The sequence below is a fragment of the Aspergillus ruber genome (genome assembly GCF_000600275.1).
Source record: "Aspergillus ruber CBS 135680 unplaced genomic scaffold scaffold00023, whole genome shotgun sequence".
In the NCBI taxonomy this organism is placed as follows: domain Eukaryota; kingdom Fungi; phylum Ascomycota; class Eurotiomycetes; order Eurotiales; family Aspergillaceae; genus Aspergillus; species Aspergillus ruber.
Window position 1 is genome coordinate 465,973 of NW_024467319.1, and position 12,827 is coordinate 478,799.

Consider the following 12,827-nt stretch of genomic DNA (forward strand, 5'->3'; position numbering starts at 1 on the left):
ACCCTCCACACAAAGACCCATAGTTTATCTCAGGGGAGCTCGGACTCATTTACTTGGGAGCGACTCCTGAAGCAATAGTGACCATCCTCTAAATAGTGCATTTTGCATTGGCAAAGCGCACGGCAATGCTTTGAGGCACCATAAGTACACGGTGAGGGATGTAATATGCAAAACCCTTGACGAGCAACTCTAAAACCCACTTGGTATATGTCACCTTTCCGGAGTGGAGTATTCCCGATATACTTTGGACTTGTAGTGATTGGTACACACTCGATGGGTCTGCTTTTACATTGGACGACAGACCAGATACAGACGAACCCATGTACTAGGCCCCGGGCGCCTTGAAGAGTAAGTCCTCCGAAGAGATCGTTCCACCACCCGACTGGAGAAACGTCGGGGACTGCCTTCGGGGTCCTGCCAGGAGATCTGTCTTAGCTGCTCATCGTAATATATTCCGTTGCGGGAGAGATTTTCGCGCCAATCAAAGAATTCCCAACTCGATCGGTAATCTGTTGAGTGGTTATTACGCAGGTGAAGATGCAAATCATCGAAAGACCCATCATGGGGTCTCGACGCCAAACCGGTTTCGAGGAGCATGGGTGTCCGGGGGACTGGTGATCCGTCATTTCTGTCAACCTTTGGCTAAAAATGGTCCCCGAAGAACTATCGTGCGATGTACACTTAGTCTGTATATAGACTTTGCACTAATCGGTAGAGAGTAACTGAACGCCCGTATTAATAGAGACTGCGATCAGTGCATAAAGACGATACCAGGAGGCTACATAGGCCATCATTGGAAATGCCTGCTACGTACAGGATATGGCTGACGCTGTAACATGAATGCAGCAGTGCGGGATGGGTGAAAGGACGGGAGTTTGTCCTCTCGTAGAAGGCTGCACTGATTAGCATGAGGGAGAGAAACGAGAGAAGTATTTCAAGAACAACGCTCTTGGCTCAATGGTTTGCCCCAAAGATTCGAAACCAATTACGCGGACGGCTTTCCCCGTTCCGTGGAGACAGCGGCGTTGAAACAATGAATGAAGCTTAAAAGATGAACTGACGACTGTCACAATAGAGTTTGCCAAGGACTGAGCCATTTCCTGTCATATTGCCAGCTATTGCTGAGTTGCCGAGTGCGAGGATCCACTCTCTATACCCATCTGTAGCGGGCCAATCGATCTTTTTCTCGCGCACTGAAAGGATGCTATTGTCCATACCGGTGATGCATGTGATCTGGATGATCCATCTTTCTCCATCATGGATCGGTGTTGGACGAAACTAGGACATGAATTGCTAAGCTATGTGCCACACATGAGGATGCCAGAATGTCGGAACACCTAATCCTCTTGGCCTCAGCCTTTCTTGGGTCCCCACAACTGGAAGATGTACAGGGCGTTTGATCCATGGATATGGGAGACTATGAATGTAGAGTTAAGTTAATTTGGAACCATACTCCGTGCTCTCCGTCTAGCCTCAGCCAGGGGAAGCAATGAAGATTATCTCACAGCGTACAAGCTTTGCACTCATTGCTCGCTCTGCGTACTTTTAAACTGCAAGGGTCCCCTATTAATCTCTACCCGGATTACCTGTCTTTACATGCCATTCACTTTCTCCGTTCTTGCACCTCGTCCGGCCGACTCTTCACAGCACCAGAATGGGGTACAGCTTACATGCCGAACTTTTCGGCTCGTACGCTGTTGGCCTCATGGTAATTGCTTTGCGACTCTTCGTGCGTTGGTCGTCAGGATCTCAGAGTTTCTACTGGGACGACCTCTGTCTGGGGTCCGTTGTGGTGAGTAAAGCATGATCTGTGCCCGGCCTATACCGCATAGCTAATTAACACCTTTTCACTTGTAGATTTGGTGGACAATGCACACGGTTTTCCTCTACCTTTTAGGTACGATAGGCAGAATTTTCGATCCCCCGAAACGAACTCAGGGAGCGCTAATAATTGACGAAGATGACACCGGCTCCAACATTGGTCTCAATGAGAAGTCGGCGATGGAAGTCCCAGATAGCGAGGTACACAAACTTCAACAAGGCGGTATATATGCCTTCGTCGCTTGGATTTCGTACATCTGTCTGGTGTGGTCATTCAAGGGCGTCCTTATGTTTCTTTATAACCGAATCACGTCAGTACCCGTGCGAGTCAAAACCTGCGCTTTACTGACGGGATGACAGAACTGGTTTATGGCAGCATCGCATGACCATGATTATGGGTGGCTTTTGCGTGTGTACATTCTTGGCTTCTCTAGTTTTCGATCTTGCTGTATGTTATCCAATCCAAAAGAATTGGCAAGTCAAACCGTATGCAGGGGGTAAGCATCTAGTCAGTGTCGTCGGATTTCCATACACCCAGCTGACAATGCACAGAAAACTGTACAGTCAGGCCACTGAACTATCTCGTGATTGAGGTCTTGAACATTGTGTGAGCTTTGACTTGATTCGAAAATGAAGACATGTATCTGACAGACGAACAGAACTGACTTGGGCGTCATGTGTGTCCCATTACCACTCATCATTGCGGCCAAAATCCCACCGTTCCAGAAATTTGTCTTGGCTCTCTTATTCTCGTCCGGAATCTTCGTCATGATCGCCGCTGTTCTTCGTACGTACTACTCGATTTCGAACATCAACAAGCTCTCCGTTGCTCTGGGCTGGGCATCCCGTGAAGCCCTGGTCTCCGTCTTCGTTGTCTGCGCTCCGGGTATAAAGCCGCTCTTTGCAAGATTCAAGTGGTTCCAGTCATTCAAATCCTCGTCCAATGGTTATAGCAGTAACCAGCGCACTGGGCGCAGTGGCATGTTTCATTCCAAGTCTGGACATTTCACAGCTATTAACAGTACCAAGGATGAGGGCAAGCATCCATATGAGCTCGATATAATAAATAGGAATAAGGACAAGCATGACGACTCATCGAACGAGAGTCAGGAGCGAATTATTGAGTCAGGAGGAGATGCCAATAGCCCACCCAGAGATCATGCGGGTATTGTGGTCACAACCGAGTATACCTTGGCGCATGACGATAGGAGATCAGTGACATAATCATTAAGTTGGTCTCTATAGCCCCTTTGCTTTCCTCGAGAGTGATGTACTATTTTTCTATATGATAGAACCGAGAACGGTAATAGAGTTGACAAGAGTTGTAATGTCAGAGGTCACGCACATTAAAGAGCTGCTACAAAGATGATCGTAGTGGTCTCCCTGCTACCTCAGCTATTCTTATACCTGCTGTCCGTCCCGAGAAGATGCACCCCCCTAGAAAGGTCCCTTCAAGTGCACTGTACCCATGAACTCCCCCTCCACCAAACCCTGCGACCTCGCCTGCGGCATACAAGCTCGGGAAACGCGATCCATCTGGACGGAGTACATTTGCATGTAGGTCCGTCTCAAGCCCTCCCAAGGTCTTCCGTGTCAGGAGGTTCAGACGCACGGCAATTAAGGGACCATGACGTGGATCTGCAAGTTTATGGGGTTTCATTACTCGACCGAGTCGATCCGGCAAATAATTACGTCCATTCCGGATAAGCATCAGCTGGGCATCTTTGGTGTATTTGTTGTTGATTTGGATATCCCGGAGATAAATTTCGCGTTTAATTTGCTCAACGTCGAGGACAGGTCCGCCCTGCTCTTTGCCGAGCCTGTTCATTCCGGCCACCAGTCCGGGAATGGTAGGTTCGATCACAAAATCGACTCCTTCATCCATGAACGCTTGCACAGGACCAGGTGGCGATGAGCTGAGGATTCGTCGGAGTGTCATGAGGAGATTCTTGTTGGTCACGTCTGGATTTTGTTCCGAGCCAGAAAGTGCAAACTCTTTGCCGATGATACTCTTATTGAGTATGAACCAGGTATAGTCATATCCTGTGCCGCAGATATGCTTTAAAGTTGCCAGGGTATCGCATCCAGGGTAAAGCATTGGTGGTAAGCGTTTCCCGGTAGCATCGAGCCACAATGAGGAGGGCCCAGGGATAATCCTGATTCCATGCTCCGGCCAGATGGGGTCCCAGTTTCTCAATCCTTCGGTATAATGCCACATACGATCGCTATTGATCACGCTGGCCCCTGCTTTTTGGGCGATTTCAATCATGCGGCCGTCTACGTATGCAGGGACGCCGACGACGAAGCTCGACGGTGGATGCGGGCCAAGCCGATCCAGAGGCCAGTTCTTCTTGACCAGGTCAACGTTGGCACCAATGCCCCCGCTAGTGACAAGGACACTGCTGCCGTACAATTCGAAGGCATCAACACCCTTCCGATTGCTCGCGACCCCACGCGCAGTGTCAGACGGCTCGAGCACTTGACCTCGGACACCAATAGCCGCACCGGTGCTCTCGTCGACAACGATCCCATCGACTTGGTGTCTGAACTTGAACTCAACCAGTCCTCCCTCTGCCGCAGCCCGGACTGGCTTCTCGAATGCCTCCAGAACTGCTGGACCTGTGCCCCATGCTAGATGAAATCTAGGAACCTATACTTTTTGTAAGCTCATCATGTATGTTCAACAATGGTCGCAATATATATTCTCACGGAGTTTCCGTGTCCTCCCGCGCGGCCATCGCCTCGCTCGGCCCATCCAACACTGGCGAAGCCCAGCCCCAGCGACTTGACATAGCGTTCCAGGTGATCGGTCGCGAAATCGACGAATGCCTCAGCCCATTTTTTGGGCCAGAAGTCGCAGTCACGGTCAAAACGCGCAGTGTTCAACCAGTCTTGCATTGCCAGTTCGCGACTATCTTTGACACCCAGACGGCGTTGCTCAGCCGAGTTTACACAAAACAAACCCCCAAGGGACCAAAAAGCTTGTCCACCGAGGTTCGCTTCATTCTCTTGGTCCACAATAACCGTCCGGACGTCGCGTTTGGAGAGCTCGAAGGCCGCAACAAGACCCGCCAGTCCGCCGCCGACAATGATGACGGGATGATCGTTTGATGCCATTTTCAGCTCCCGATATTGTTCATTGAAATCTTCTTTTTAAAAGATACTGGAGGGTGGTTGATAGATAAAGTGGTGGACTCGGGTGGGGGTGGAATGTTTACCTCGGTCCATACCCGTGTAGGGGCGGTGGATTCATAGAAATGAGCAAATCCAGACCATCAGCGCACGATCAGCTCAGTCTCGATATGCACAGGAGATCGAGCGTACAACAAAACATCATTTGGCTTTAATATAATACGTGCGCGTCTAGTTTCACCTCAAGTGAGAAGAGACGCTACACTCGGCTCCTACAAAGACATCAAGATTCAAGTTATCCGGTTTGTAGCGAAGGAGGAGAGAACGAGATGGCCCTCATTCATCTGATAATTAAAGGTAGAGTGCATTTTGAGACAGCTAATCGTATGCTATGTTGATTTGCCGGCTAACGAGAATGTCACGATTATCATGGCCCTGGAAAATCAATTTCCTGCTGTCATCGTCGCTTAACTGGCTGTTTCTTCTCGTGCCATGGCCGTCTCGAACCTCGGACAGCGTGGTTGTGAAGTTATTACCGCTCTTTCCGTTCTGAGATAACTCGTATGAGGAGGCCAGTTTGGAAGGACCGCCTCGGGACCGGCTGCCGTACCCGGGTTTTCGGACAGTGTGGTCAAGCAGACTGCGGAATAGCGGACGTAGCGTTGAGATGTTGCCGACAATCATGCCGACGGCGTTCTCCGCAAACCCCCAGATGACCACATTAGCCACAGCGAAGAGATAATCGGTTTGGTTGGTCAGATTGACGGTGTATTTGAGTCGGACACATGCGGAGACAGACGCCCTGATGCGTTTTGGTATGTCAGTTCTGAAACATGGTAGCAATATCAATGGCATTTACGCACAGTATACCGAGACTCATCAGACCGACAATAGATACCTTAGCAGCATGGTTAAGCTTAACATGCCAGAGCAAGGGAATCGGCCTAGTCGAAGTCAGTCTCAACGATTACTCAGAACGTCTACTGGTGACTTGGTACGAACATTAAGGCTGTCAGCCAGTCCGTGACGATGTTTACAGCAGTAGTAGCGTAGTAGACATCCGTCAAAACGTGAGCAGGTTGGCAGTGTCCTCCTTTCTCAAGAAGGCTCGTGTCCCAGGCGGCCCTGCGAGACTGATGAGTATTGAGACAGACGCTTGTTCGATTGCAGAGCCATACTCAACCGGTATACAGTTCACGAGAATGAAAATAAGCGCAATTATGTTCATGGTCGTGAACAAGGCGATTACAGCGTACTGAGTGTAAATATACATCTTGCGTCCTTCGGCGACTCGGATCAGCATCCAACTGATGCTGAGCTTGATCGGAATGATGGCGGCGCAGTAACCAACTTCGAAAATAAGAAAGAACTAGGCGTTGATTAGTGCTAGGTTGGTTGGCGAAGTGGCTGTTGTGAAACCTTTTGACCTCCCGCCTGATACTTTACGTTCTCAGGCTGTTGCAACCGCCAGTTATGAATGCCGATGCCATTAAACGCGCCTCCAAGGCAGCCCGCCACGAGCACACAGAACGGCACCTGTTTCGTGATAGCTGTCAGCTGGACTCCATCTCAGACACTGACAGATGATGCATACCACTGCCACAGTCATGATCCAATCTTCCGCCCCCCACGACTTTCTGCTTATTCTACAATACATCCGCATTCCGTAGGTCATAAAGGCAAGTATAGTCAACGTGATGACACTGCCGGCCAGGTTTGGCGCATCGTCGGCGATTATAGCCATGGTTTCCACGATGGATCAAGGGGCTGTTTCGTGCTGTATGCGAAAGGTGAGTGGTAGGTGATGGACTGGGCCACCGATTGAAGGCCGGCGCAGCGATTTTAATATATGACCATTCCGCGGTGGTTATAGGCGGTTTTCCGTGCAGTGGATACTACTCATTTAAATCCCCAATCTAGGCTCCACTGCGATATGGCTCTGCGATGCGAAAATCGGCAACTAAGCTATATATGTAATACTTGGCGTTTGAAATCTCTTCACGACCCATCGTTGAACGCCGATCCTATGTCGAGCTTTTCCATAAGAAGTCTAGAAAAGGCGAATATTATCCATACGGAGTGGTAGTACTCAGTACGGAGTAGCAATGTCGCCACTAGTGATGTTTCGCTACCGGCTAAATTAGCCCTGCTGCTCCTCTCATCATGAAGAGATTTCTGGTTGTACTCCGCGAACCCATGGTCTTCTTGATATCAGCCAAGGCTATCTTGGCGAACCCATTCTTGTTCCGTACCCCAACCCCCAAGAAAAAAAAAAGAAAAGGAAAAAGCAAAAGTATCATGATCTGGGCAAATATAAAATAACCCCGGAGATGACGACCGAAGTTCTCCCAAGATAACGCTCTAAATATGGCACAAGTCTCCGCTCTCGTCGTGATAGTCCATCGTGGACATTAGTCAAATGCAGAATACGGAGATTAGCATAACCTGGCGTTTAATTGACGGGCCGGGTTTCGGCTCTTAAGGCTAAGATGAATTGAGATTAGTACTCCGGAGTACATCTTCGAGACCCGTTTAGACTTCGGGATCAGCACTGTATGTGGGATTCTCGACTCGGCGCCGCCGAGTGGTTTTTAAGCGTAGAATTAAGGAGAAGAGTCAAAATATATACTCCGTACAGAGTATGTACTCCTTAAAGGATTGCTTTCTTTTGCCCTATAATAACTAGTATGTCAGTAGTACATAGTTGATAACCGTCTGCTCGGTACAGTGGATGGGGACGTGCAGATATTCTGGGCCACTCTACTCCGTACTGCAGCCCCTTAATTAACTAACAAAAATGCTGAATCAGTTCCCCGCCAGTGGAGCAACGGAATGACACTTTTCTTCTATCACACATGTTTGCTCGGTTATCTGCTGTACCATCTCGGGTGGACGCTGTGCCTGTAGCAGATCCATAGATCATTGTGGATATTTTAGATGGTGACTGAAAAACCAAGACTGGGGCACCATACTGTAGCTATCTTAGCCCCGCGATTGCTATCATTACCGATAGTGTCTCAAAACAAGCCCGGTTCCATCGTGAAGAGGCTGTAGCCACATGGTCAACGGGCGAGGGACTCACGATTGACCCAATGAACGGGAAAACCCGCTACCCCGGTATCAGGGACGGCGACAATGCCGCCTCCGGAAGGAAGCATCCAGGTACGTTAGTAAAAGCAGGTCAATTGCATTTGGTTCTCGACTTCTATTTGATCTCCGATCGACCAATGTCCGCTATGAAGCAGTGGTAATTTATCCCGCTTGAACATGCTTTGTTCCTCCAGCTCTGGATCGAAGATTCTAAGTTTTACGGAGGCACCGAACTTAACTATTCATACCGTATAGAATTGAGGAGTGTTGCCGTCTGATACGCATATGCGGAACCATAGCTGATTGACTAGGCCGCTTGGAACGCCGAGAAGGGAATAGGCTCTTTACCACAGGCAAAAAAAAAAAAAGAAAAGAAAAGAAAAATCGTGGATGTGTCCCGTTTTCTTCTTCCTGGGTAACATTTAGAAGCGCGGCTAATAATAAATACAGCTTTAGACATGCTCTATACCCTATACCCGGCCACGCAGACTCAAGAATAATGGGTCAATCAAGTGATATTACGGGAAATCAGCGAAGGAGGTGGGACGGGTGTACGGAATGCTGGCGAAAAAATGTTAAAACTTTTTTGACCCAATGATTCGATGTTGGCACTGATCAGAAATCCGCAGTGTGACCTTAGAAGGCCGGTATGAACTCGTTGTACTCGGTATCGGGGATGTGTATATGGTCCACGAGTCGTCAGCCAAACACCCAGTGTAGGCCAAAATTAGATAGCGGTAGATCTTCAGGACGCATCTATCGGTCTAAATAGGCAGTGTGGGGTTGAACATACCTACCCATCATCCGGTAACTTGTCGCCATGGTTGTCATCCAGAAGACTCCCGATCCTATATGCACATCTCTAGTACCGTGAGTCAGGTTCTTCCCTGCAGCCCCAGGGTCTTTTCTCCGAAGCATGATTAGCGCCGCGTTAGATACCCCTCATACCTTTCGTGCACTTTAGCCGCAGCCTGTAGCCAATACAGTCACTTCGGTGGGACCCGGTCCAGGGCCCTCGACAGCGTGTCTGAAGTTCATGAACTAGGAAATTTCCCCGCTTGAATTTGCTCTTTCCAATACTCAAGATGTTCTAAGACCCGAAACTATTACTACGGCAATGGTGCTCTGTACGAATGATGTTTGTAATGGAAATACGCAAACATGGGGATCACATCGTTTTGGGGCATTGCAGCTGTTGAATACATTTCTGGGCACTTATTCTTCATACATAGATGACACTTATGTACAGTGTCTGGTGAAGTGGTTTACAACCATGGATAACATGGCGGGCTTGTCAGCACATCGTTCAAGTTGTATCCACGACTCTATAAGCGGCCAATTGTACCAGCTTTTACGTACCAATACAAAACATGTGGATGATATTTGCGGTTACGCTTTGGAATTAGTTCCGATATTGTTCCGATTATCGCGATTATTGCGATTAAGCTCTCAGGTTGACACCAAAGCGGCCACTGGAACAGAACCGTTACAGTCGATAGTGCGGGAGGCCGCTGCTCTCCAGACAGAGACTAATTTACTCATTGGAAAGAAGATTCGAACACTACGTCCAAGAGAACCGTTGGCCTTACTCCTGAGCTAACGCATACATGTTTTGCTTTCGTTTATGTCGCGTTGCTTCACCTCCGATGGCGTGTCCAAATGCTCTCAAAGGACCATATTGATGCCCGCAAAGTTGTCCCGAATGTTCTCGAGGCCGTGATGCGAATTCCGCCATCCTCTCCTACGAATATCATAATCTGTGGCCAATATTTAGCAGGTGTTTGTGATCTGATATTCCTGGTGCGATTACTCAAGACCGAATTACGTTGAGGCCTAGTTGCCAGTTGTTTTCATCCGAAGAGCGCCGCAGATCACTTCAGCTCCCAGGGACTCAGCGACAGAATAGAGTTATTGGTACGTGGGACAGTGATATGGCATGATCACCAGATCCGACGATGGCGTATAGCGAGATAAAATTTGCCTGGACCGCTCCGTTCGTCACTAAGACGTAACCGGGAAGGACTGGATCAACTGGGTTGGAGTGATCGGCTGAATAAAAGTTTGCGATGTTCGATCTTACTGCATTTGATCCATGAGTTGCGCCGTAGACCTGCTTCTGAGTAAAGTCGAATCGCATTTCCTAATTTGGAGAGGGGAGGCCGCAACTCCAATCCGCCACAGAGCGTGAATAGCGCAGGATGTTATAATCTGTTGGCAGTCCGTCTATGTAATTAGTTTATGATGGACAGGATTAAGCTTAACATGTGTACATTCCTATCATTATTCACTTCTCGAAAGTGACATTCTCGCGTAACATTTGAAGCACAGACCCAAGCCTTTTCACACCCTCAGCCAGCTTTTCTTCAGCTTCCCACATGAAACACAGCCTTATATGCTGTTGTCTATCTGTTTGTGGCGTGGTACTCGGCACAGTAAACAGACATTCGTCACCGAGGACGAGGTTGTAGCGGTCCAGCGCAACTTTGCATACTTGAGCAGTATCCAACGGGAGGGGCAGTTCAATCCAGACATAGTATCCACCGATTGCTAGCTGATGTTCAGTGTCAGAAAGGAAGGTAACACCGAGTGATGCCAGATTCTCGTTTATTGCGGATATCATCAGAGCATACCGGCGTGAACCAGCTGGGATGATGGTTTCAGCGATGTGACGTTGGAGGGATTTGTCCTCGAGTAATTCGTTTATGAAGGTGGACATGAGCTGTGACGGGGCACCGCCAGACCTGGTAGAGCCACTGTAGTGGGGGTTAGCCATTACAAGTTGAACGGGAGAGATAGTAATACGTTTGAGAAAGTCCATAAACGAGATCGCTAGTCCCTTCAGCCCAGCCCACGCGACAACCAGCACCAATTAATTTGCTAAATGAACCGTTGCTCACCACATTCCCAAACCGTTCTCTTGGGCCATGGTCAAGAAACCTATCAATGTCCACGAGGCGCGGTAGGCTGGATTGGACTATGCTATTGTCGGATTGTTCATATGGCAAAAAATCATAAACATCATCGCATACGATGAGGGCGTCATAATTGCGGGCGACCCTAACGAGTAACTCGCGTCGCGAAATTGACATTGTTTTGTTGGACGGATTCGAGAATGTCGGGACACAGTATATAATGTGCCGATATGACTTCCTATGCGGTTTGGGAGATTTTATATTCTCCTTTATTGGTTCATCAGAACTACTTCAGTACCATCTAGACGTGGGACCTACATGTCTGGTATCCTCATTGTTTGCGGGTAATTTCTTTTCAAACACTTCAAGGGCGAGAGCGAGAGCGTTAACATCCAGTCCCTCTTCGTCTTCCGGTATCCCCCCAAGCCGTTGGTAGAATCCAGCATCTTCGAAGGTTTGAAAGACGAGGTGGTATGTCGGGTTTGCAAGCCAAACGTGTTTCGTTTGAACTGGGTCTGTGAAAACCTGCAAAATGCACGCTAAATTTTGACTGGCACCGCCGGTGATGCATATACGGTTCGAATCAATAGCCTGCACGGGGTTATAAAACTCGGTAAGCCACCTCGCGATATTTTCTCTGAGCGGAAAATACCCTTCATCGGGCCCGTAGCCATATCCTTCAGTGGAAATAACTGGATTAGACAGGGCATCTACCGCAGCTTTCTTCAGACGCTCCGTTGGCAAGAGGTCTGCAGAAGGCCAGCCGCGAAAGAGATTGACCTGATCCAACTGAGACATCACAAAGGCGGGGAAAGTGGAGTTTCGTATTGTTGCAATCGTAACCCTGAGCAATAAGGGAAAATATGTCGTTTTGAAATTTGGTCAATCCGCCGAATCTCGCTTGAGCAAGCTGACCAATGGCATCCTTTGTTTACCATCTCGGTTAATAAAGGCGATCTAGCCAATGATTGATCTCGAATCGTAAACCATATACGATATCTCGATCACGACTTACAACAACCACAACCATATGGATAGACATTGACATAGGTCGCCCATAGACACCTAAAGACACCTTATTTGGCCTGATTTGGCCTGATACTTTTGCATAAATCGCTGATTCATCTAAATTAATTAACGTAATCGGACACCGAGCGAGCGGCACTGTAACGCCAGAGTGTAGGGTCTAGGCGTTTATATGATCAAACAACCGTTTCGGCTACGAATCGATATCGGGTCGCTAACGTAGATATACCTGTAGGCAGAGAAGGTTTTATGTAGGGTAATGAACGAATTGGGTATTTTCAGGCAGAAGTGGATATTTAGTGGATAGTCTGGAATAGGGTAAATTAGCGAATTTTATGCTAGTGCGGATATTTGTTGGGTATCCAACATATACTGTTGGATATCCAATGGATATCCGCAGTTGGACTTGGATATCGGGATGATATCCAACATCCGCAATTTGCGGACTTGGATGTGGTGACCACATCCAAGTCGTACGATATGCCGCAGCCTAAATACAACTAACTAGAACCCTAGGTACGATACGAGAGAAGCCAGGTTGTGACAGTGCCTTGAAGGTACGTTTTTGTTGTATTTCCATCCCGGCCTCGCCGCTTCAGAGCAGCCGCTGGTAAATGTACTATGTTGCACAATTATGTTGAGGCATGGCTCAGACACAACTTCCCTGGAACATTCCTTGATTATGAATGGAAGATACTTCAAGGACATTCTTATCCAATTTATAGCTTTTCGTCTTAATGGTATCTTTTATTCGAAAGTATACAAAACGCTAGGCATTCAGGGTGACATCCATCGAGTTCGCCTTGCACAGCGATTGACAGAAAAGGCGTTCAATTCCATTGGGGC

The 12,827-nt window shown here is 48.2% G+C and overlaps 4 protein-coding genes across 4 annotated transcripts; 1 reads left to right on the forward strand and 3 right to left on the reverse strand.

Annotated features, from left to right (window-relative positions):
- The first annotated feature begins 1,595 nt into the window (after nt 1–1,595).
- EURHEDRAFT_414780 (uncharacterized protein) lies at nt 1,596–3,155 on the forward strand. The gene is made up of 6 exons (XM_040782523.1): nt 1,596–1,792; nt 1,858–1,897; nt 1,961–2,132; nt 2,182–2,318; nt 2,374–2,428; nt 2,481–3,155. Exons 1-6 carry the CDS (start codon nt 1,655–1,657, stop codon nt 3,043–3,045), a joined length of 1,107 nt encoding a protein of 368 aa, XP_040636894.1. The 5' UTR covers nt 1,596–1,654; the 3' UTR covers nt 3,046–3,155.
- EURHEDRAFT_505228 (FAD-binding dehydrogenase) lies at nt 3,058–4,938 on the reverse strand (the record flags this gene model as incomplete). The annotated part of the gene is made up of 2 exons (XM_040785829.1): nt 3,058–4,471; nt 4,531–4,938. 2 exons carry the CDS (start codon nt 4,936–4,938, stop codon nt 3,179–3,181), a joined length of 1,701 nt encoding a protein of 566 aa, XP_040636895.1. The 3' UTR covers nt 3,058–3,178.
- Nucleotides 4,939–5,310: 372 nt separating this feature from the next.
- Nucleotides 5,311–6,767, reverse strand: EURHEDRAFT_414784 (uncharacterized protein). The gene is made up of 6 exons (XM_040782524.1): nt 6,548–6,767; nt 6,373–6,489; nt 6,132–6,322; nt 5,956–6,078; nt 5,817–5,897; nt 5,311–5,755 (listed from the first exon to the last, which is right to left on the reverse strand). Exons 1-6 carry the CDS (start codon nt 6,695–6,697, stop codon nt 5,332–5,334), a joined length of 1,086 nt encoding a protein of 361 aa, XP_040636896.1. The 5' UTR covers nt 6,698–6,767; the 3' UTR covers nt 5,311–5,331.
- Nucleotides 6,768–10,327: 3,560 nt separating this feature from the next.
- Nucleotides 10,328–11,753, reverse strand: EURHEDRAFT_461013 (aminotransferase-like domain-containing protein; the record flags this gene model as incomplete). Its single annotated transcript, XM_040784693.1, has 3 exons — nt 10,328–10,796; nt 10,846–11,219; nt 11,274–11,753. 3 exons carry the CDS (start codon nt 11,751–11,753, stop codon nt 10,328–10,330), a joined length of 1,323 nt encoding a protein of 440 aa, XP_040636897.1.
- Between the last annotated feature and the right edge of the window lie 1,074 nt (nt 11,754–12,827).